This window comes from Chamaea fasciata, unplaced genomic scaffold (genome assembly GCF_029207755.1).
Source record: "Chamaea fasciata isolate MVZ Bird 193981 ecotype frontalis unplaced genomic scaffold, bChaFas1.0.hap1 SCAF_10, whole genome shotgun sequence".
NCBI lineage: Eukaryota > Metazoa > Chordata > Aves > Passeriformes > Sylviidae > Chamaea > Chamaea fasciata.
The window spans coordinates 23,627,961-23,652,361 of NW_027094095.1; the positions used below are offsets into that span (position 1 = coordinate 23,627,961).

The following is a 24,401-nucleotide window of genomic DNA, read 5'->3' on the forward strand; positions in this document are numbered from 1 at the left end:
ATATCTTATTAGTGTGCCATTTTGAATTTAAAATTACGCATCAAGGTCAGAAACAATTTGAGAGACACTAACAAGGTTTCACTTGTGATATTTTGTCAGAAAACTCTTACTCAAAATTTACAATTCCATTTATTTGTTAGTAGTCGAAGTACAAAAAGAAAGAAATTGATCTGTAAATCCGCTGAGCATCTTAATGGAAAAGAGATGACTTTTTATTGATTTAATCACATAAACAAGTATTAGGTATTTCAAAATGATCAAACAGCACTATGAGTATTCAGAGCAGAGGGCTGCTGCACGAAGTCATGTGGTGGAAATCCTATTTTGCACAGGATGGAAACCGCAGCCTTCAGCCAGCCTCAGAAATGAAATATTTGAGCATGTGTGACAGTTTGCTGGGAATATCACCTTCTGCCGAGCCAGGCTGGCAGCTTGCCAGCTCTTTGCCTGCCTTCTTGGGGGAGATGGGTGGCCAGGTTGTGCTGGTGTGAGGAGTATTGTGATAAATCACTCCAATAATGTGATTCTTCCCAGGGTATCCGTTCTGAAATCCCATGTCCACGTATGCAGTGACTTTGCTCCTGAGAGTATCTGGGCTGTGAGAATGGTCACTGCACATGGAGTGCATTGCAGTGCCATGACCTGGGTGTTTCTGTGTGCTAATGTTCTCAGGATTGTGGCATCTGGGCACTAGGAATGGAGTACTCTATCACTACATAAATAAATAAATAAATTTCCAATTTTAATTGGCTCCCTTTCAAAGCATAATGTTCACTTAGTGCACTTCCTTTAAAAATTATGATTTCGATTTAAATTTCTCCTGTGACTTCTCAATCTTGGTCATATTTAGCAGTAGAGAATTTTTTCTGTGACAGATATTTGATACAGCTTTCCTCTGCTCTGTTTGTAAAACTTCTGTACAGCCCTGTTGCATTAGTGATAGCTTGTGTGCTCTTAATTCAGGGCTTCTCCGCCTTGGATTTCTCTCAGTTTTAATTTAGTTTCACATTGCAAGAAAGGGTTACTTGTGGTATCCTGCCTACTGAGCTATGGCACATTTCTCTATAATGGCTTCTGATATGTACTAAAAATCCTAGAGGGCTTGACTCCCATATGGCTTCTCCTGCATTAGGAGGCAAATGGGAAGGACTCCTCTTTCTCCTCGGTGCATTTTGTGGAAATGAGCTCTCTCGTGCAGCTGGTGGGATTCTCACCGCAGCTAATGGCTCTGGAAAAGTGAACCATCTGCTGCTCCGGTCAAAGTGGCTGGACTGTTTCTTCTCCAGCATATTCCCGGAAGGATAGAGAAAGTCAAGAGCAAACTGTAAATACATAAGTTTCTCATGGGAGGGGTGACATAAACATAAATCACATTTACCTGTCAAACTGGTTCTGTATAAATATTTATGAGTTTAAACTATAGGAGAAATATGAGAGCTCCTTGGTTCAAAGGGCATATGGGGTTGGTATTCTGATATCAGCTCTACTGAGGCATTGCCTATTGAAATTGGATTATGGAAAGATAAGGCATAATTCTGACGTATTTAAATTAAATGTCTCTGGATTTAAGTCATTTTGTTTCTTTACACTTTGGGCGTATCTTGAATATACTCTTGTGATTTGATATTAACAGCACGGTAGAATTGTGCTAGTGAGTGTTTGTTGGTCTTGTAAAACTGACTTAGAATGCTGATTTCTAAAGTTTCCTCATTTTTTCATTTTAATCCTCTCTGGGTGGAACAGACTGTGACTGTGGGTTTTAATGATTTCACTTTTGTTTAGTGACTTTCTCTTTGCAAAGTTAAGATGGGAGATTTGTGTGTTGAAGTGACTTGAAAGATAATTCTGGAGGATCAAAAAAGTAGATTTTTGCAAGGAAGGACATCTTGGATTTGTATCCACAATTGCCATTGATGCTTTAATTCTCTTTCCTCTTCTCTTTTCAGTGAAAGGGCTTTAGTGATACAGTAATTCGCTAAAATCACAAGAATTAACTGCTTATAAAGTGTAAACCAATCTTTAAGTAGGAAAACACCTCTAAGATCAGTGATTCTATGGAAATCGTTGTATTTCATTACAAACAGTTCCTTGGTAACTAAGAAAAAATGCTATTCATTATTGAAATAGTCACAAACAGTGAGAGAAACCACCTTTCACTGGGATGTAAATGAGTGAATGGAAAAAATGAGGTGGCCAAGAACACATAAATGGTGCTTTCTGATGCATTGGTGTTTTTCTGGTAATGTTTTAGCTGCCAAAACAGGACCATATTAGATAGTGAGTCCATACATATCCCCCCAAATGTATTCAGTCCCTTTTTAATGCTGATTCATCTAGATTGACATTAAAAGCTGTGTGTGTCAGAAGGATGCCACCTCCTCCATATATACATTGTCACTTTGAAGAAAAACAATTAGTTTGATGCTAGCAGAATACTTACTTTATTGTGGTAACATAAAGCTGGCATTAAAAATGTGAGTCTATACTATAATTCACTTTGAAGTGACAGCTGTCACGCCACACATTTCCTTGCTTAAATGAATAACATAAGAAATGTTTCCCTTATGTTGGGAAGGATGGGAAAGACCTGGAAATCTGATGCTTTTGTTAATACTTAGCTCCATTTTTTTTTGCCTAGGTCAGCATATTAAATAACCTCCTGACACTCATAATTGGAGAGGAAATTTCATTCAAATTACTTCTGCTAGGTATTTCAGTATGGCCTTAGGACAAAAGCACTGCTTGGGGGAGAAAAAATTTGCACCATATCTTCTGAAAATCTCTTTATGACAATAGTTTGTTGGATTGCATGGAAGTGTAATGGGTATTTTGCTCACTGATGGATGAGTTTTGGGGAGCTTCCAGTACACTCTCCGTTACAAAATATTTGCAGTACTTAAATACAATGAAAGAGGCCGGTCCAGTGAATGGAAGGAAGGTCCTCCTAAAACCAACCCCCAAATATTTGTAATGATTCAGGCAATCCACCCAGACTGTTTGTAATTTCTAGTTTATGTGGGATTCTGTGTCAATCACATTTTATGTTCATTTTGAATAATGTTGGCAGTTTTCCTGCTTGACTAAAACCCAGGGAAAGGGTCTTAGAGGGTTAACACTGAAGTTTTGAGCCTTGAAAGCTTTTTGTTCAGATCGAAACTCTCTTGTATGAACATTTGGCTATTGCCCTGGACAAACCAGTTTTTCAAGTCAAAACCTTTGTGGAGAGGAAACGGAGCAACACACAAATTGCAGACAATTTCATTAATTATTTGGATCCTTGACATGAACAAGACTGCTGAGTACAAAATGATTTTGCACTGGTGTTTTAAGTGAGCTAAATGAAATACTGGGGTAAGAGGGGAGCAGAGGTGTGAGGAAAAGGGAGATCCTGAACATTAGAGAGGATGCTCAGATCGGGTCAGTTCTACTGTGGAAAGTAACACAGAGAGTCTTACTGGCATGTGATTGGCCTGGAAATGTGCAGTTCCTGTATTTAATTGAAGTCGACACATTTGGGTGTTGGAATCCTTACAGAGTCTGTGCATCTGCTTATTTTGACTGTTTTTTTGTCTCTGACAAGCACATTTTAAATCCAAGTGCCCACCAGCCTCAAGCTCTGGAATGGGCTTGGAGACAGATCTGAGGAACCTCTGCCCATACCATGATGTTTCCCTTTGCAGGCCCCTGTTTGGAGAGGTGTGAGGTTGTGGTCAGGAGCAAACTAAGAGACATTCTCTGGTGCACTTGAGATTCCTGTTGTTTTACTGGCAGCTGAATGTTGACATTACTAAGAACTGTACATCTTGGAGCAAAATGTTTGTTAGAAAAAAGAGACCTTACTTAAGGAACTGAGAAGTACACTTTATGGCATGTCATCTTCTATCACCAGACACCTACCTGGAGAGAAGTTACTTAGTTTTCAATTACTTACTTAGCTGGGTTCTCAACACTTTGTATTGGCCACCATTTTGGTTGTTATATTCAGCAAGTAAACATCTTTTCTAACCATTAAGGTAAACACCTTTGAAATTATTTGATTCTACATTTGTAGCTAATTATCAGATAATCCCTGAGTAGTTTTTCTCCACTCATAGCCCAATTATCTTATTTTTTTCTATTATTTTGAGGACTACAGATTAAAACCTAAGTGTTCTTTAGAGTAGATTTGCTGGTAAAATGAAACATACTTCTGTAATGAAATATCATAGGTTATTCCAGATCTCTTAAAATTTTAATTTTAAGGATTGTTCTGGTGTATTTTTGTTTGCTTGGGTTTTTTTTGTTTTTTTTTTTTTTTTTTTTTTTGGTTTTATGTCAACTGAAGGTGGAAGGGTCCAGAGAACTGGGATTCAGAAGGGGAATGCTTACAAGTCCTGTGGAGGGGAGTCTTGTGCCAGATACGAAATCCAAGCCACCTGATACCAGTCTCTTTTGTCTATCATTTTAGTCAATGCTGTGCAGTAAGTTGGATGTGTTTGAGATTGTTAGCTTAAGCAATCACTATCTTTCCACAAAAACGCCTCAACTGTCACGTTTTATATGAGGACAAAGCTTAGTCATGTACTAAAAATCTAAGCAAATGTTATGCATATATATTGGTATGATGCCTCCCCATATTCGTTACTGCCTGCTGTGTTTACGTAGCACTAAGCACATGATTTAAACTCCTTCAGAATTTAATAGAAGATGTAAACGTCACTTGATGTGTTGTGTTTGAGGTTGGAGGAGTTACTTCTGGTATCATGCGACACAGGCAGTGAGCATGTGCCAGAGGAGAGACTCACAGTGACGTGAGATAAAAAATCTTCTGCAGGCACCCATGAGAACAATCTTTCCCTGAATCTTTGTTCTCTGAGGAAGCGAGCTTGAATCCTGTGATGGCATTTGAAATTACTTAATTTCCAGTATACTGTGTGTTTTCCTGTCCTGTAATTTTTTCCCAGTCTTGATTGCACTGTAAATTAGGTTGTTACAATTAACAGACCTAATTTAAATTAAGCATGATTGCTATGGAATTTGAATACCTGACTTTCTTTAACTATTTGCATTTGTCTTCTGCTGTGTCTTCATTAGTGTAAGCTCTGCAATTTTCATGGGTCTCATTTGTTTTCTTGCTGGCCATGCTGGTTTCAGACTCTGTGCAGAACAGAACTGGGGCAGCAAGATCGCTGGGATTTCACAATACATGGCTCCCAGAAATGAATTCTGCAACAATCTTTTACTTGTACAGAAACAGGCTAATGTTATTTAACAGCCCTATCTTTCCCCACTTTGTCTCAGAGAAAATTTGGGCTGTGTTTTCCTGTGCTTGTGAGTTTCTGCTAAAGTTTGTTAGACACATTTGAAAATATAATGCTCACATTTTCTTAGTTCCTTTATCTTATGGTTAAGTACATAAAGGATTCAAAAAGCTTTTAGCAGTTTCTTTGCATGCATTCTGATCCAATTTTACATGAGGTACATTTATTAAATATCTGCTTTTTTAACAGCTGTGTAAATTATGGCTCAGATTTTAGTAGATTTTCGGTTTTTCTTACTTTCTTTTATGATTTCTTTTTGTTATCGCTGCTACCATCCATATATTTTTGATGCATTAATATATTTGTACGTACTGCTTTCTACTATCTTACTGTAACTGGAATTGATTTTGATTTTATTTTTCAGCCTTCTTAAGTAGAATAGCTCTTAAAGCAAGTCCCCTTTCTTGGCAGTGGTGAACTGCTTCACCCTTTGGATCTGCTGGTACAAGCTTTAGCTGTCAGCTTGTGACTTCTGTTTGTGTCTTTCTTCTGCGTAGTTTTGTGTATGGTTGTTGCAGCTTCAGTCCACTAAAATTTCAAAACCCTGTGTGTATGTATCTATCTGTAGTACACATTTGTATAGTTATTAAATGGGAACAGCCATCCTTGTATGAAAAATTGATGGCTGTTGGATAATGAACATTTGGCTCAGCAAGTTGGCTTTACACAAAAGAATGAGGTTTAACATGTAATCAGGCTTGATTGTTCCAGAAACTTCCCCTCGCTGCAGATCTGTGGGCTGCTCTGTGTGCCAGGGCAGGATCTGCACCCAGAGCCTCCCCTTCTTCTCCTGCCCTTGGTGGTTTTGTTGCTCCATTAACATGAAATGTCTTCTTCAGGTGTATTTTCTTATATTTTAGTAGTCATCTTATTTGGTCTGATATACACGCAGTTTAGCCATCTAATGTGTTTTTGTAAATAATTTTTTCATGTCTTTTTAAGTGTGTTGTTTTTATCCGGGACAGTGGTTTATCGACAGACCTGTCTCTGGAAGTGAGTAAGGGCCACATAAACTGAATGCTTTATTTCAGCACTGCAGTGTATCTCTCTGCATGAATTTATACCAGTTTTAGTGGCTACACTGAGCATTTTCAGTGTTCACAGACCTTCAGCTCCTGTCTGCCCCATTCCTTGACGTTTACAGCCAGCTCTTACCTCAGTAGCCTCTTTTCCCTCTCTGCCATTCAGTGAGTGCATTGATTAGAAAGGTCTCAAGCAGCATTTCTTCTTCCAAAGCTGAAGGGAACAACCTGAGCAATCTGTATTCTCCCCCTGTATCTGTTTTGAATTAAAGCACCATGTTGGCAAACACATCTCACCTTGTCTTGCTCTGGTAAGGAACCGCTCTGCTCAGCCCGGGTTGAGTCCAGGCAGGAAGAGCATGGCACTTTCCTGTCTAAGCTTAGTCCTGGACAAATGTCAAAAGTTTTGTAGGCTGCCTACTGAGATTACAGGTTTGTTAAGCCTGTTTATTTTCCTAATATGTCCATTGAGCTATTATCAGTCTACCTTAGTACACTCATGGAAGCACGGCCCAGCCCTTGTCTGAAAGCCACTGCAGAGATGTAGTTCCAGCTGGTGGGAAAGCACATCATAAGTGTAACATTCTGCCAAGCAAGCACAAACCCTGACGCTCTTCAGAGGGGTTGTTATTGTTAGTCTCCATAGCTGGAAAGATGAATCTTACCAACAGAGCAAAACCTCTCCAGTGGAGCTCAGGAGTGCACCTTAAGAACGTGTGTTTTTAAAATGTGCAAATAATTTGATTGCAAACATCCTAGTCTTGTTCAGAATGTTGCCACTCTAGTTATTACTCTACTGTTTGGCTGTGTGAAAATCTGTGTTCTGTGCAGTAGAGGCAACTCCCTGGACAGTCTGGAGATTAATTCTAGAATAGTGTATTGTTAGAATAGATTTAAATGTAGATCAGTAATTAATCCTCATGCTGAGGTTTGGAACCACAGGTAGCTGATAACGAGCTAATTTGTAACATTTTTTGATTCTTAAACTAAGAAAATGCTCTGAAAGAAAATGAAGAGAACAGAATGTTCATGTTGTGTGCTACAAAGCAACCAAATGAGTTTTCATATTATTTTATGTAGCATTTACATTAAACCTGGAAAACTTTCTTTCCATTTTCAGCTCATTTGCTTTGTTTCCTGGATTCATCTTTGGAGAAAGTGTCTAGAGTAGGTTTGTTATATTGCACACCTGTATGTAATTGTCCGCTCCACGGTTAGAGGATTTGAAACAATATAAAATCACTTTGTCATTTAATTCTGGAATTTGTTTGCTTGGATTTTTTGGAGGAAAAAAAATGTGATAAACTATCTTCCGTGAGAATTGCCAAGTAGAGACTTATTTAAAAAGCAGCTATGCTACGTGAAGCATTTAATAATAGATTTGGAGGAAATGGGAGATGAAAGTATGCAGTTATGCTTAGCTTTCATTCAATCAGCCTTTCACACTTTGTGATGTAACTTCATGGCAGTATAATGCATAACACAACTGAAGCCGGAGATAGGAGTGCTTGGGAAGGTTTGTTTTGTGTTTTTGCCCATTAAATAATGTCTGTATTTATTCTGGGGTCTCTCTTCCATAATCAGAGATTTTATTCTTAGTTTTGTTCTTTTATGCTAAAACAAAGATAGGCTTGGAGTGTGTTCAGAATAAAGTGGATTTGTGTAGTTGAGAATGTCTGTACCAGTCGTAATTTGTTGTGACATCTCATTTTGTTTGGCTTTGCAGAGTTCTTCCTATGTTGTTAATAATGCAAGAGGTCTGGACTATACAGCATGGTGTAAGCAGGTGTGCGCCAGCCTCAAGCATTAGGCAAATTAGACATAAATTCGGTGTTCACTGGCAATTTCAGCCTTTTCTTTTGTAATTTCTTAGCTTGCGGTGATGCTGCTCCTTCAATTCAAGCTCTAAATGAGGTAGGAGGGCTTGTCTAACATATAGCTTGGTTTAGATGAAAGGAAAATGGTCTTTCATGCAATAAGTTAATTCCTAAGTACAATGATATTAATTTTCCATAAAACAAAAGAACCATCTGCACCCTTTTTACTCCTTGCTTTGTAAGTCTTGCATTGCTTGACTCTGTGTTCACCTCAGTTAATGTGTTTGGTAGCACATTGAAAGGAGTGGTGGCATTATGGAAAATTATGTTCTTTGTGCGTTTTACCCCCATGCACTCTCTGGATATCTGTACAGAAATGCAACCCACACTTCAGAAGTTGACTACATCTTTTTCCTGTGTGCTCTTCTTTTTTTGTCCAGTTTATTTTTCTCATGGGCTTCAAAACAATGGGCAGTGCAAACTTGAGTAGAGCCTGGCTTGCATCTGTTTCTGTGTTTGTAGTAATGAAATTGTAGAAAACTTTTTGTGGAAGAGGATCCTGCACTCAGGCAGTTGGTTTTCATCGTTGTCTTTATTTAGGTTCTGAAGTTCAATCCTATTTGAAGTTCTTCAGAAAGATGGTGGAAACAGGAATCCTGATCTCAGGATCATGGAGTTAGGGATTGATTTTATAAAAGAGTGAATGGCAGGTACAGATTGTCCAGAGATGCTCCAGACAAAGGCTCCTTAGTTGTTTAGTCTGGACAAAATAACCAGGGAGGAATCCAAACTCAGAATGTTTCCTTGCTCTGGGACTTTAATGACAGGAAATAAAAAGCAGTTTTCCTTGGAGATGTTGGGAGGAAGATAATTCTGTGTCTGTTGTGATGGAGACTCTGCCTGCAATCTTTAGAAGTTGCTTGTTGGACTTGTGCTTCCATCCTTCCTATCTTAACTGTGTATAATTGTATTTCTTTACAACAAAAGAAGTGTTTATTGTAGGAATGTGCAACCCCCCAAACCTACACCATGAATAATAACACTTCTTTCCCCAGTTATTCTAGGATGAATAACTCTTAAACTATTCTTGAATGTGGAAAAAAAAAGAAATCAGTTGAACCAGATGCTTACTTATCTATTTTAGAGAACTAATTATCCCTGTTGTTGGTAGTGCTAAAGCTTACAAAATTGCTTCCATCTTTGAATTACTATAATTAAGACGATAACTTCCACATCTAGTTAACATTGCTGTGCAGCTGCTGCATTCATTGACATGCAGATTTTGGATTTTGTAAATTTTCTGTCATTGTGAATAAAAATTTTAAATACTTATTTTCATTTCCAAAATGTCTGTTTCTCATAAAGAACTCTTTGTAAAGCAAATCAACTGAAACCAAACTTTTGTAACATCAGAGAAGAATCTGGTGAAGTTTGGTTAGGTGATATTACATTTTAGGAAAATATGTAACCACAAATAACTTTTGTAGATATGATTGCTCTGAATTTTGGATCCCAGTTCGTAGGGATTTGAGGTCACTAGATGGAGTGTCAAATCTGGAACAAGTCTGATGTTTGGCTTCTGAAATCCTATTTTGAAAGAAGTTAGTGCAGGAGTTAATCTGGCACTCTGACAACCTGAGGTAGTTTACAAAATTCTAAAATTAAAATTCTTGCTCGAAGGTTGGGCTTGATGATCTTGTAGGTCTTTTCTGATCTTAGTGATTCTATGACAGATCGCTAATATGAATAAAATTCATTCATGAATAGTAACCAAAATGTGATTTAAGCTATACTTTTTTTCCATATATCTTATTTCTTAAAGTTGATTTCTGTCAAAGTCAATGAGAAGGCTCGTGCAATCAGTGTTAGCTTGTTTACTTACATACTCCAGCAGCTTCAGGTATGAGAAATTCCTCAAGGCCTATAAATTCAGACAGATTTTGAGAAACTTCCTTATCATTATTCATTTATAATAACCAGCATTGCTATGAAATTGCTTGATAGTGGTGGTTGATTATTTATATTTACTTTTTTTTTTTCTGTTGCCCTCGCTTTCATTACACGGCTGCCTCTTGGGCATTAATCAGTTTTGCTCAGTGAGTTGAAGATATCCCCTGAGTAAACTGCTAAAATAAAGAATCAAATATCGATTTATGCTGAAACTGAGTCATTGATTTCTTTACAGCCTGAATAGGCACATGAAACAAGGTGCACTCATGGTGCTCATTTTAGAGGCTTGTCCTGGGCTTGTCTGTGGGTCAGGAGGAGGAGGAGGTTGGGGTGCAGATGAAGAGCTGGGGGCTGCGTGCAGGTCGCAGGTACAGTGCCAAATGTGCTCAGAAATAACTCTGGGCAGGGGTGCTGGCTCGGGGGCACATTTCAGTGGGTCCAAAAGCAGTGTCCAGTTACCAGCCCCACGTCCAATGTCCCGCAGTGTTCAGTTTCAGGATCGCGCTGGGGACACTTCAGCACACGTAACAAATGATATTTTTACTGCAAGCGGAGAAGTTAACTCCAGAAACAGAGTAAAAGCTCTACTTCCATAGTGATGCAAAGGTTTTGTTTCAACTGTTTCAATATAAGATATCCATTTTACCGTGTGTTTTCAGAATTACATCGAGGTGCTCCCGTGTTCTCACAGGTTTGGCTGTGTGGGTGTTCGACCAGGGTAGGGAGGGCAGCACCTCCGGAGCTCTGCATGGGCTGGAGCTCAGCCCTACAACTCTGGGCCCTACAGAAACTCTGCACTTTTAAATTTGTTTTTTGGCTAAACTGGGAGACCTGGAGGGGATTTGCTCTCTGAAGTTATGAAGTGTGATCTGAGGGGGAAAAAAAAAAAAAGGGGTTAACAAGACCCATAGCAAATTGTGAGAGGAAAGGAGGTTCAGGGCTCAGGGGCTCACCTTGTGTTTAATGAAAACAGCAAAACTTTGGCTTATAAACAAATGATAATGCTTGAAATCTCTCTGGACTGGTTAAAAACTGATTCTTTCTAGTTATAAAGTAAGATATAGGCAACCTTTCCCCCTTTTACTTTCTTTTATTACTCCTATTTTCTTATGGAGATTGAATTAATTTTTGAGCAAGACGACATACAGTATTGTTTCGAGAATTCGCCAATGGTAAAAAAATAATAATAAATAATAATTAATGCAATTTAAAGGATTATCAACATGATCTCATTATCATTGGCCTGGTAGCTCACTTTTGAGCCCAGCACTGTCCGTCTGGCTAAAATGAACCTTCCAGGAAATATTTTTTTTCTTCAGTGGAGCTGCTTCTGCCAACACTTAAATTGACTAATTTGAATTTTTTTGGCACTAAGCCCTGCTTTAAGCCAGCTTTGCTTCCTTCATGTTAAGCTGTTCTTTAGGAGGTGCTCAAATGCTGTTGTAGTGACTTGTTGAGGGAGAGGTCATGCCAGTGAAGTCTGCTTGTTACCTTCTCCCTTCACCCTTTTTTTGTTTTAGTGACTACCAGAACTTCATCCCTCTTGTTCTGCATTTCCTCCAGGATTCCTACATCTGTCAAAACCTTTTTCTCTATATGCAGAGAGCTCTCTTCAGCCAGTAGAGAGTATGATTGTACTTACATATTTTTCTCAACATGGAACATGAATTTGAGAAGTTGGGTGTTGTGTTTTTAGTCTCTGTGTTTAAACTTTGCCTTATTGCCAACACACATAAGTCATAGCAATGGCTAAACAGACCCAAGCGGTGTTTCTCTTTTGCAGATGAGAGATCCAGGAAAATTAAAAGTTATCCAATGCTGAGGGTGCAAAGAGAATAATGTTTTATTCCCATCTTGGGGCTAGGCTTTCACTCCAAGCCATTCCCTCCTCTGGGTACATTTGTGTAAACCTGACCTATTTTAAGGGTTCTCAGCTGTGCTTGCTCTCCATCCCCTTAACCCGTTCTCTTTTGGCTCCTTATCTTGGCAAAGACAGCAAAGAAAATGGGTTTGTAAAACTCTGTTAAATTGGGAAAATGCAGGCAAACAGTTAAAAAGCACTTGAGTTCAAGACAGTTCATTTCCCCTGTTATGCTGTGGTTTAAATATACCAAGTTTCCATAGCCAGCTCCAGACATTGGTGGGGTAAAGTGTGCTTTAGGAACTCTCTTTAGCGAAGAGATACAACTGTAGGGAATGGAGCTCTGTTTTCTCACTGCACTAGTGGTTTTTATTGACCAAGATCCCAAATTCTTACATTATATTTGATACTGAAATACCCAGGATTTTTTTTTCTGTTATTTCTTACATAGTAATATATATTGCACTAGAATACTCAAGAATTTCATGTTGCAAGAAGGATTTTGTGCTAATGTAAACAATGATTATCTGGTATTAATGTTGAAATTGAGTATTCTGGGTTTTTTCAGCAGTTACTGGAATAGTGTAACTGAAAACATGTTAAAAATATCCATGATCTGGGATTTTAAGCTTCTTAAAATCAGGCTGTTAGTTTTTCCATGAGATGTGCACAATGGCAATCAGTTTTTGGACGGACTGTTGTTGAATAATACATGAATGTAAATGGAGATTGTATGGAATCAGTTGGATAATTCTGAGGAATGCTTTAAGTACACTAAAGAGCCTGAATAGCAGTTAATGGTGCTTCAACTTTATTACTGTTTATTATAGTTGGCAGTTCAGTTGTATTTTTTTCTGCATCAAGTTCTCTAGTTTCCTATAGAACAGCAATAAAATAAGGTTGCAAATAATAATAGTCAGATGCACTGTATCCTGTGGCAGCAAAATACTTTTGCATTAAACTGTAGTTCTTGGCAGCCCGAGTGTGTTTATTGTTGGGCAGCTCCAGCAGATCAGTCAGTGCACGAAGGACCTGGCAGATGTCAGCATTTGGGGTCTGCAAGCAAAGAGGCTTTGCCTGTGCCTGGGCAACCCAGTCTGGAGCTTCACAGGGCACCCCTGGAGTGGGGCCAGCGAGCTCCTTTGCTCAGCTTCCCCTGCTCCTGGCTGTTCTCCCAGCCCTATCAACACCAATGGGATTCTAGTTACCTGTTTTGGGAACTGCTGAAGTAAGCGGGAGTGTTTCTGCCATGTAGAAAGCAAGCTGGAGGTACAAGGAGTAGATGTATGTAGCTGTAGTGCTTGGTCAGTTGTAAGGTTTTGCTAGCAACTTCATTTCTTCTTTTTAAACAGCAAGAGAAGTGGCAAACACAAATGGATTTAACTATCTAGCTGCTCTTCTTCACAGCTCCCATGATTTAAAAATGTTTCCCTTGCCCATTGCGATTCCTTTTATCATGTTTAGAGCTAAATATCTGCTACCAGCAGTCACAAGCTGGGGGGCAAATGGAGGAACACGTCCTTTCTTCATTTGGTTCAGTTCTGAAACTCCCAACAGGGAAAAAATAAATCTGATCTGTCCCATAAGAAGTGTCACTTTCCTTGCTGGAACAAAGTTATGGCAGTGAGTGGAGTTGATGTGGTGGAGGCCTCTCTGAAATTTGCTGTGCACAGTTTTCCAGTGGTGCTGCCACATGTGTTCACAGAGGTTTTTAGATCTGAGGTTTTAAGTTTGATTAGTGATCCCACTCATCTGCTGAGTTGTGCTAACACTTTGCTCTGTAATTTTAACTCTGCCCTGAGGAATATCTCTGGTTTCTTATAACCAAGCCAATGATCATAACGGATTTATTTGCTAGGTGGGATATTGGTAAGAGCATCCAAAGCACTCGGGGGTATTTTACATGGTTTTTTGCTTTTTGTGTGAGTTGTAAAGCATGAGTTGCACGTATTCTGTGAATCAGGAATGAGTTACCAGCTATCTCCAGTGGCCTGTGCAACAAATGCTTCCAGAGTGTTGAAACACTTGCTGCTGACCAAGTACTTTTTGTCCCTGTACATTTCCTTCTTTGCAGGATCACTACTGAGGTCAAGAGTGTGAGAAAATCCCACCCTAAATGCTGAGAGATTCCCCCTTAGCAGTAAGAGATTCTGCAGGACCTGCCTCGAGGTGCTGTCCATCTGACCATGCCTAATGGTTTATCTTTGTTTCTTTCAGCTGTCGGACGAGCAACAGGAAGAGTTTGATTGTAACATCCAGCACATCTCCAACTCTCCCAAGGCCACATTCCCCTCTTCATGGACATGCAGGTAACTCCTTAGGTCTGCTCCACCTGGGAATCATCAGCACAAATGCCAGCAGTCATTGCAGTGAGTTTGAACATACAGATACTCAGCATCAAAATATGCCCTTTGGAAATTACTCTGATGGTAGTTTTTCACCTCCTCAAACTTGTAAGAGGGTCCTTATAATTTCAAGATAAATGTTTTATGTTCTGCACTTTCTAGTTTGCTTCTGTATCCATCCTCCACTCTTCCTGGGGGATTCAATCCTCTTACATCCTGCAAAAGAGCCTGAGATGGGAAACGAAGCCTAATAAAATTAGATAAATACATTTAAGTAAATTTCTTGTTTTGAGTCTCTGAGCATGGTTAATTTGTGCCAGTGATTTAACTGCAGTTCTCATGAGGAGGAACATCAGCCTGTTTCCGTGTGCCTCCAGCAGCCTGGCAGCTGTGCAGTGTGCCATCTTATGGTCTCTGTCTGCTACTCAGAGCAACATGAGGTGTTTGGGAGTTTTATTTCTTTTTTACACTGCTGCCAATTTTACCATGGCAGCAACTGGGAAATGCTCATTTCAGAGCACACGGGCAGGGGCTTGTTAGTCATTGAAGTGAAGTGTGTGAAGATGTTCTTCCAACTAAAAAAAGAAGGAATAATTCTTCAGAAAGGGTCACACATGCAGATTCAACAGCTTGCCTGAACAGCATGTTCCCTTGTTTTTGCTGCTGAGGGAGGTAGATGATGTGTGACGACTTTGTTTTCACTGTTTCAAAATGCCAGAGAGGAGGATTGGGCTCCAGGTACATCCCTGATGGGCACCAGTCAGTAGCAGGAAACAGCTGGAACATTTGTGGCACATCACCCATGGTGGAGCCTCTCTGGAAACACGTCACTGTAAGACAGTTGCTTTCATTATAATCAGACTCTCTTCCTCCTACATGGCAGTATGTTCTGTAAATGCTTTCTGGAGACTGAAGCAATGCTGAGAAAGAACAGCAAACTGATAGTAGCTCAGCTAGAAGGAGCCATCTGCTTCTGTTTGCAGAGCTTTGCATCCTGAGAGGTGATATCCAGCCTGCTGAAAGAAGACCAAAGTTATTGTTCAGGGATGCCCATAAAAGCCTCATTCACTCTTAAGTTTTTGTAAAAATCTGCCACGTTTTCTTGGGATGCTATAAAAAGCCCAGTCATGGAAAGCTAGGAAGATGCTTTAAGTACACTGTTATTCTAAAATGACTCATGATTATCAAATTAAAATGTTAACAAAACCTTTCAGCTAGTATGTTTAAAGCATTTTCTGCTTCAGAATCTGAACTAAAATGCAGGGCCAAAAATGTGTATAGCACATCTCCCTCCATTTCAAACTCTTGTTATGTGGTTATGGTAGCGATAATTTTATAAAATTTTGTTTAAACAAGGCATTTTTCTTGGTAGAGATTCTCCACTTAGTTACGTTGTGCTTTTTGCTTTGAATTCATATATGCATTGGTTTCACTAAATTCTAAATTAACTCTTACAAGCCTTTAACTGAGAAAAAGAAATGCTTGGGAGATTGCAACAAGATATTGACATGATCATTGGTCAGAAAACAAAAGCAGAAGTGTTCATAATAGAAACCTGGATATTTTATTTTCTTTTGATTTGCTTTTCTCCCCTGTCTGTTCAAAAAATTAAGTTTCTTCTGATGCTTTGGATGCTCTTTCAGGCTTTATAAGCTTATAATTTATTAGAAGTGAGTGTCTTCTGAAAGGAAGAGTAACTACTCAGTGGTGTGCCACTTTTCAAATACTTCCTTTTTTTCCCTGATGTTGCATACGGGATTTAAAATTATTAATTAAAAGAACATCCTCTGTTACCTGCAAGAGTAGCCAGTAGCACACAGGGAGGTGAATTAATTGTAACTTTGGTTCTCTACCAGTACTATATTCAGGACTCTTCCCTGTGAAAAAAATAATTTATTCAAGAGACAAAAGTAGATGAAATTTAGAGTAGAGTCACAAATATTTTCTTAAAAAATATCATATATGAGGAGTGAATTTGAGAACAGGCTGTGATATTTGTTTAGTATTTGAACAGAGTCTGTCAGTCTGTTTGTTCAGGCACACGCAGTGATGAGTTACTAAGAAATGCTGGTGCCTCTCTCCAGCCTCTTTTGTCCTGAACTTTCATCTAGTGTCCTTAATGCCCATTCTGAACCTCTCCTACAAATCAAAGGAACAGCAAGCAGGCAGAGAAACCAGGGAGGCTTTCTAAAATGTTTCTGCTCAGACACTGCACTAAAATGAATTCCTGTATGTATTGTAAGGCAGTAATGATGTCAGGAGTTACTCTTCTGCACGTAATGTAAAAGTCAGTGGGTGAGATGCAGGACAGTTGTCATTCTGTCAGGCAAACCCACCTCCTCATGAGCACTGATCCAGGCAGAGGGACTTACTGTCTCAAACAGTGTCTGAGCAAGATGCCAGGCAACTTCTTATCCTAGAAAATTTGGAAGAAAAGTATTACTTAAAGAGCTCTCAGCATTTGAGAAAGAAGTACATCCAAACATTTTGAACTCTGCCATGAAATCACTTCTGAATCAAGAGCACTTAAGTGTGCTAGTTCAGTTTTCAAACTGTATGAAATAGCATTTTCCAGAATGACCTGGTACTTTGGCATAAAGAGCTACATCTCATGGGGAAGTCACTCTGCTAGTTTAGTCTCCCAGACTTGTAGTAGCCAGTTTTAGGAATGCAAGTTTGAAAATTTTGCCTTTATTCTAAATTGTTTTTGTTTTAAAATGAGAGGGGAAAGTAAAGAGGTACATGTGTATTCCTTCATTTTTTTCTATTTCTTTGAATCAATTTTTTAAAATCTGAAAATCACAAAGAGGTTACACTGTGAGGTTCATAACTAAATTGCCATCAGATTATACTTTGAATCAAAAAACTTAAAATCAAAGAAGTAATATTATAATTTAGTAGTAAAGGGATAGGTACTTAGAGCTGGAAAATTGAAGCTCAGGCTATTTTAAAATTTACTTTCCACAGCTGTAAGGTAGCCAGGTTGCTCTCTGGCTTCCAGTGGGGGCACTTGTCACTGCTGGGACCTTTGCCCTGCTCCCATCTGTAATGGCACACGGAGGGAGCTGCTCGCAGGCGCCACTGTGCTACTGAATTAAATGATTCTGCTATTACCCTGCAAGTTCAATTCCACCTTCTGGCAGAAAAATGGCTATTTCTGAGGTGCCTATTTATTTATTATTTTTAGAGTGTGCAGGGTATGTAACATCCCACCCTAGATCCTGCCCTGGTTATCGGAGCTGAGGTTCATCAGCACGTCGTGCCTGTGATCCTTGGGTGCTGTGAGAGCACCATGGCATTCATTGTTTGTGGGACTCGTGGTACACAGGGTGCTTTAAATATTGTGATAATTTTGAAATTTGTGTGTGCTGGAAGGCATCTATTTCTATAGCATGCATATGACCTTTATCTTCTTGCTTTAATATTCAGCAAGTAATTTGAATGTCCTGCGTAGAAGACCACAAAAACTTAGCTTTTTGTGTTTATTTATTAACTTTTATGGCTCTCAGAAGGAGGTTTTACAGCATGGTTCTGTTGTGAGTTTTTGGACTCATAACCTATCTGATGAGTGTCATTCATGTTTGTAGGGGGTAGCTGAGACTGTCATTGCCTGTAAGGTCTGGTTTCATATTTTGAAGGCAGTGGATTTACAAGTGGTTTGGCTGCATCCTTCTTCCTGTGTCCAGAAGATGTAAAGGTTCCTGCCTGAATTACTGGCATTGGTGTAGCTGTGTTGATTTACCTAATGGGCAATCATTCTGTGTAACAGCCTCCCTTGAGACAGAGGCATTTCAGGTTCTGCAGTAGCCAACTATAACCCTGGAGCAACAGGGGAATCTACCTTTGCTGCAGAATAAATAGGGTTTCGATCAGCCTTGGTGAACGAGACCATTGCACTCAGGCTTCTCTTATTAAAATACCTTCAGCTACAGCAGATGGAGCAGTGCTGGGAAATTTTAGGGAAAGTAGAAATTCCCGGTCTCCCTGTTGTTGTTTTAAAAGCTTCACCCAGCCTCGAATTGAGTAGAAAAACTAATTGCTTTTCATTTTAAAACTAGAAGCAAATCACAGGGGATCTAATTAAAATTCTAGTCTCTGAAAGGAAATATGCCATATACATCTGAAAAAGTTGTTGCTCAAAAATTAGTAGTATCTGTACCACACAGTGCAGGCTCAGAAGAGTTTGAACACCCACATACTTAATTTCAAAATTTAAAAACTGTCATTACCCAATTTGCTCAGTTACTCTGAAATTCCATTTTGATCATACCCCAGAAATTCAAAGATTGATGAAGATATAAAAAGGCAATGACAGTTCATTGCTTGTTTATAGCAACATTGGGCAATGAGGTTTTTGTTCAAAACTATCATCTTGACACGGTGGTGTTCATTGTCAGTAAAGCTTGAAAAACGAGAAGGCAAAGACAAAGATTTCCGCCAAAGCTGGCAGCCTTCCTTGCTGTGTTAGATCATCTGCATAACCATGGAAAGGCCTCACTCCTGCTGCATCCTAAAATGCTCCTTCAGCTTTCTGCTAGCAAGTGATTGGTGACCCTCACCCTAAGGTGTGTGCTGCTACCAGGACATGTGTGTTCATGCATGACTCAGTTCTTCACTTGGGTGACTTCTTCAATCTCTTTGGAAGCTTGCAGTGCCTCCTGGACTGGGACTGTCACATCTCTCCATCTTCTTGTGGCTTCTGGCTTTCCACCGTGACCATAAGAATTAAAAAGAGTACAAGCTTAATAAGTGAAACATCAAAAGTTTTTTAGCTATAGGTTTCCGATCACTCTCTCCCCTCTGCACTTGGGATATACTGGGAATGGGTTAAACAGTATCCAGTTTTGGGTGAAGACTTGAATTGTGCTATATTAAATGGTGAACTGGTTGTTAGTCTTAACTAACAATACAAAAGCAAAGCAAGGCAAAGGAAAACAAACCTGTTGCTCAAACTCTTTGTTTTTAATTTAGTTTGCTCCTGATGAAGCAGATTGTGGAGTGGTCTGGAATTCACTTACCTCTCCAGTTCTCTCATCACCCCATGACACATGTTACATCAGCCTGGGGCTGGTTTAATCTCTACCAGCTGCTATTTTTCCCCTCGTAGCCCTGCAGACCAGATGGAGTTTGCTGGCCTGTGCTGCACTGTGACCATCCTCATACCCCTGGAGGTGTCAGCCTGTTCCCCCTCTCCTCCTCCTCCTCCCTTCCTGCCCCAACGCATGTGCCAGGTGTGCACACCTTGCTCACAGAATTTATACAGTGATGCTGCTGCAGACTTTTGTGACCCATTTGTAAGGCTAAAGTGTGAGGGAATGTTGCCTTCAACTGAGCACCGTGCTTATATTCTGCTCCTGCTCAGTGGAACAGCAAAGGTGTGTGGATAACTTGGATTGAAATTAATGTGACTTAATTATAAGCTTGATTATAAGCTTCAGTAGGTTGCTGGATGGGACTGTAACCTCAAAATCACTGCTGCCCTGAGGGGCAAGCTGGGCAACTTGAGCTTCTGAAACAGAGACAGGTCCTTTGCAGAGGACTCCTACTTGAGTTTTGACTTTCCGACATGGCTTTTAAAATAAAACTATTTTATGTGGGATCTAAATTTAAAACCATTTCTGATGTACCTTGCAGTGTATTGCTTTTCCAGAATCTATTTCATTTTCCTGGTCTTATTTTAGTGCTATATTTTTGTCTTTGCACAAAGAAATTGCTGTTGACACGTTTACTATGGATAGTTTCTCTTCTGTGCCCATATTAATGAACGGACAGAACAAACCACTTCATGCCCAATAGAAAGCGCACTCGCTGATGTGAAGCTTCTAAATTCATCCATAACTTTCAAATATTTCTGTAGTTAGCTTATAAATGATCCTGGCTTTCAGAAGGGCTTTCTGCATGATAGTTGCTTTTTACTTTGAAATAAAACACATTGCAATAAACCACTCACCATACTTACACACCATATGACAAAGCCCTGAGGAAAAAAACACTTGCGCCAAAAATTTTTTCTTCTTTTCTGTATAGTTTAGCTGGTACTTTCATGTTAATGGTAAAGTACTATTTCAGAAAAGTGGTAGTTAGTGTGACTGCTGATAGTTTTAGCCCAATCATCTTACATATACGTAATCCTTTTATTATCATGTACAGTTTTTATGGTTTATCCTTTTTTTTTTTTTCCCAGTGAATTTTACATTCAGCCTTAGCGTACATTGGGAAGAAATGTTTTCTTACTGTTTATTATTCCTGAAACTCTCATTAGAGTCACTTCTAACTCAGGTTTTTCATTGACAAGTGTTAGGAAAACCTTGTAGATAGAAATTACAGCAAAATATTGAAAGACTCTATTTTCTATGGGTGGTACATTACTTACCTGAAAGTGGGAAATGAAACATACCCTTTAAATTATTTTAAAAGGAGGAAAAATTCTGTGCATCTGTCTCAGAACATTTCTTTAGCAAACTAATGCTCAAAACTCAAAGACTCAAAGCTCCATATTTTCAGTTATTTGTGAATACAATGTGCAGTTCAAAGTCATTCATAACACTGTAAACTTACTCCATGTGGTACAAATGTGAACAAAATGGTATCGAACTGTTAATTTTTGCTTTCTTAAACAGGTAGCAGCCCCTTGGACAGTCCCAGGAACTTCTCTCCAAATGCACCTGCTCATTTTTCCTTTGTTCCTGCCCGAAGGTAAGGCAAGATGTGTTCTCTTTGGACTACCAAGCAAATAGTCTGTACACTTTATTTACAAATGGCCTATGGGTTAGAATATTTTTGATTGTCTTTTACTTTCTTTGATGTCTCCAATTTTATTTTATTTTATTTCTTATGGATTGCATCTTACATGCATACAGAATGTATTAGGTGTTTTTCAGACCTAGAAAAAGGTAAGGTAAATTAAATAGTTAATGCTGCCTAGGGAAGAGGCAGTGTTCTCCCAGAAGAATGACATGTAGGGCATGTGATTTGACACATTATTTAGTCAAAGTAGCATTAAAGCCAGTCATGATTACGGTAGTTGTAGTCCTAGATGTTGTTCTCACTGAGGTGTATTGAAAATGTACTGATGTCTGCACACAAATATAAACAGACCTTAAATTAGGTGTGCACAACTCTGTGTCTTCATTCCCTGCCTCCTCAATGGTAGTGACTCTTGAGTTTTCTCTGCTGTCTTGGGCATTGGTGTCAAGAGAAAATTACTGCTCAATGAGGAAAACAGCTGATAATTGAAATTGCAAGTCTGTAAGGACCTCTACAAGAGCAGCACTGAGAGACCCGAATGTGAAGCTGTCATCTGTGCTGCAGCAAGTGCTGGACAGGTGCTGGTCATGTGGTGTATCAAACTGCTGGAAAGAAATCTGATACCACAGTGGTGGGTTTAGGGTAAGGAACAGGAAAGAAAGAATAGAGACAGCTGGGAAAAGCAGAAAAATGGTGATTGGAATGTTGAATCCCAGCAGGTAGGCAGAAATGGATAATGATACAGAAAGTTAAATTTTGTGAGAAAGAAAGAAAGAAAGAACAGGGAAGTTAGAGAGCTCCCAAGCAGGGTTTGTGCATAGGAGGTGGGTTATTAGATTCAAGTGTGAGGAAGGTATTTTGGTTTTGTTAAACTCTGCCTTAGCTGAAAAAAAACCCATTCTGTGTTAAAATAATCTGAGGATGGGAAATGTGTGATCATCCTGAGAGGAAGTAAGTTTGCTGAGGACAGATTTAGCTTGAGGACTAGTTAGAAAAAATGATACGTTTCAAAACTTCAAAGAAGAATAAAGGGTTAGGATTTGATGGAATAAGGTACGCTCTTTATCTGAATGGCAAGAAAAACCTGGAGCATTTCTCCATTGAGATGATTTACTAGAAGACCTGGTGTCCTTGAATTCTGTTTGAAGCAGATTTTGGGCTTCTGGTCTTACATAAGAAAACACTTTTTAATAGCACATGACGTGTAAGAGACTGGATATGTATTTTCCTGTTGCCTCAGAGGGAAAATGAGTGCTTTACCTGCTGCTTAAACAATTCAAATGGACTCATCCACATTTGTTTTTAAAGCCTGATCTGGGTGTATTTACCAGTAGAAAAGTTGCAGTAGAACCAGAAGTTATTGTCAAAACTTAACATAATTTTTCAACATCATGTTTCAACATGATCCTTCAATATGGCTTTCTAAAACTTCAGACAGCAAATAAATGTTTTGACAGTAAAATTCTGAAGAGTGCCCTTTCATACTTCTCCACTTTTTAAATCTATTTTTTAAAGAAATAGATGAATAAGTGTTAAGCCTGTCCTATTGAGTACAGTGGCTCATTTTATAGTATGCATGTTCCTCTCTATACTTTTTCTGCCAGGGAAGAGAACACTTAAGCACTGCTTGTTTTAGAAACCTGTTTCTATTTTCTGCTTGCATTACAGCCTGAATAGCTATGCCAGCAGTAACAACAGATACATGCTAGATTACCCCATTCTGGTATCAGAATAACTTCTATATGATGGAATTTAGGAATTACTAGTGTGGTGCCAGAGAAATGGGTATTTCACAGTACCCTTTTCATTGTCATTGCATGGGGCTAAGAGATAGCTCTTGCTTGATTTCCTGCTACTGCCATCACAGGAATTACTTGTTGCTGATTTTCTGCCTTTTATTAGTGGTGTAATTTCTTAATTTATTTCGGACATAATTTGTGATTTCCATTCTTTCGTTATACTCCTGTGATGAATTCTTTCTCGAGACGGGATGAGAAACTTGTTTGGAAAGCTTGTTATTGTAAAGCCACTACAATTTACTGCAAGATTGTCCTTCCAATGATTGTGTCATAGCCACAACATGGGCAGAAATCATCCTGTTGGAATAAGGAAATAGTGTGGTTAATTCTGCCCATACTAAAACTGATCTTGGAGGAATACCAGTAACAGAAGATGAAGGGTTTTTTTTTTTCCAGAAATCACTTGCATCATTTACTTCTCCCTCTCTCATAATTATTGTACAATTTTTTCCACACAGCCATGGACACAGAGCAGACAGGTAATGTGTATCCCGTTGCTGCTGTTTGTGTTTGTGTGTGAACTGTGCTTCTGTGCAGCTGAGCACGTGTCCCTAACAAGTTCATGCTGTAAGAACCCCATTTAGGCATTCAGCTTCTAGTCTTTGTAATAGAAACAGAAAATCTTTACGTTTTGGCTTAAAGTGATAAACTGGTAGTGCTCTGGAGAAGATGTGTTGTTTTTCTAACTCCTTGTTTGAAATCGATCTGCTTCTTCATGAGATAGCATTTAGCTGCCATAAAAACACCTCCATAATTAACTAATTAAAGTGTCAGTTTAGAGGCAAAATTGTTTGTTTGCATGTCTTTGTTGGGCTAGCAAAGCATCTATAATAAATTAAAAAACCTAAAGATTTCATTCCAAGTGTCTTATCCTGAAGTAATATTGCATGTTGTCTCTCTAAAAATAGGTTTATTAACAAAACACTAAAGTACTTTGAAATGCTTTGCATAAATGCGGGAGGAATTTGCTTTAAAAGTATTTTCCTCTTCCTTGATTTGGAAGATTTTCACTCCTGTCCCACTTCTTTCTGCTAGAGTAGAGCTGAAATGTTTGTCCTGACTCGTTAGCACATTGCTTGCCTGGATTGCATCAGCAGAAAACAGCCTAAGCATGAAGGGGTGTGCTGGAATTTTCTAATTGAGAAAGATATTTACTTTTAACTCAGTCAAAATGAAAATTCTGAAGTTATTTCAATTACCCTTTAGGTAATTCAGTTAAAAAAAAAAATCAAGCTTTTGCTAGAAATAAGTAACTTGTGCAGCAAGCAACAGAGTGTTTTGCTCTGGGACTGAGGATCCAAAGTGAGGTTGAATTATTGACCTAAATGTTTCCCCTGTGCCCCTGCATGTTACAAGGAACTCAATGAAGATTATTGAAGTTTGGTGTTCAATCCCTTACCACAGCATGCAATGACTTTGTAATGGAGATAGTTGTTGTTTTTCAGGGTTAAGAAAGAAATTCCATTTCACTTGAAATTATTTTGAGATTGTTCTTTTACATTTAATTGTCTTGCCAGAGAAAATATCACCTGTGGCTAAATGGGGTTTAGCTGTAACACA

At 38.9% G+C, this 24,401-nt stretch overlaps 1 protein-coding gene across 4 annotated transcripts in view; it reads left to right on the forward strand.

Moving 5' to 3' along the window:
* Positions 1 to 24,401, forward strand: part of MAST2 (microtubule associated serine/threonine kinase 2) — a 186,292-nt gene that overhangs the window by 106,030 nt on the left and 55,861 nt on the right. For 3 of the 4 annotated variants that reach the window (XM_066192741.1, XM_066192742.1, XM_066192743.1), the window contains 3 exons: positions 14,168 to 14,259; positions 20,916 to 20,991; positions 23,300 to 23,320. In XM_066192741.1, the coding sequence (XP_066048838.1) occupies positions 14,168 to 14,259; positions 20,916 to 20,991; positions 23,300 to 23,320 (189 nt within the window). The remainder of the gene's footprint in view (positions 1 to 14,167; positions 14,260 to 20,915; positions 20,992 to 23,299; positions 23,321 to 24,401) is intronic. The other variant, XM_066192744.1, reaches the window with a different exon arrangement.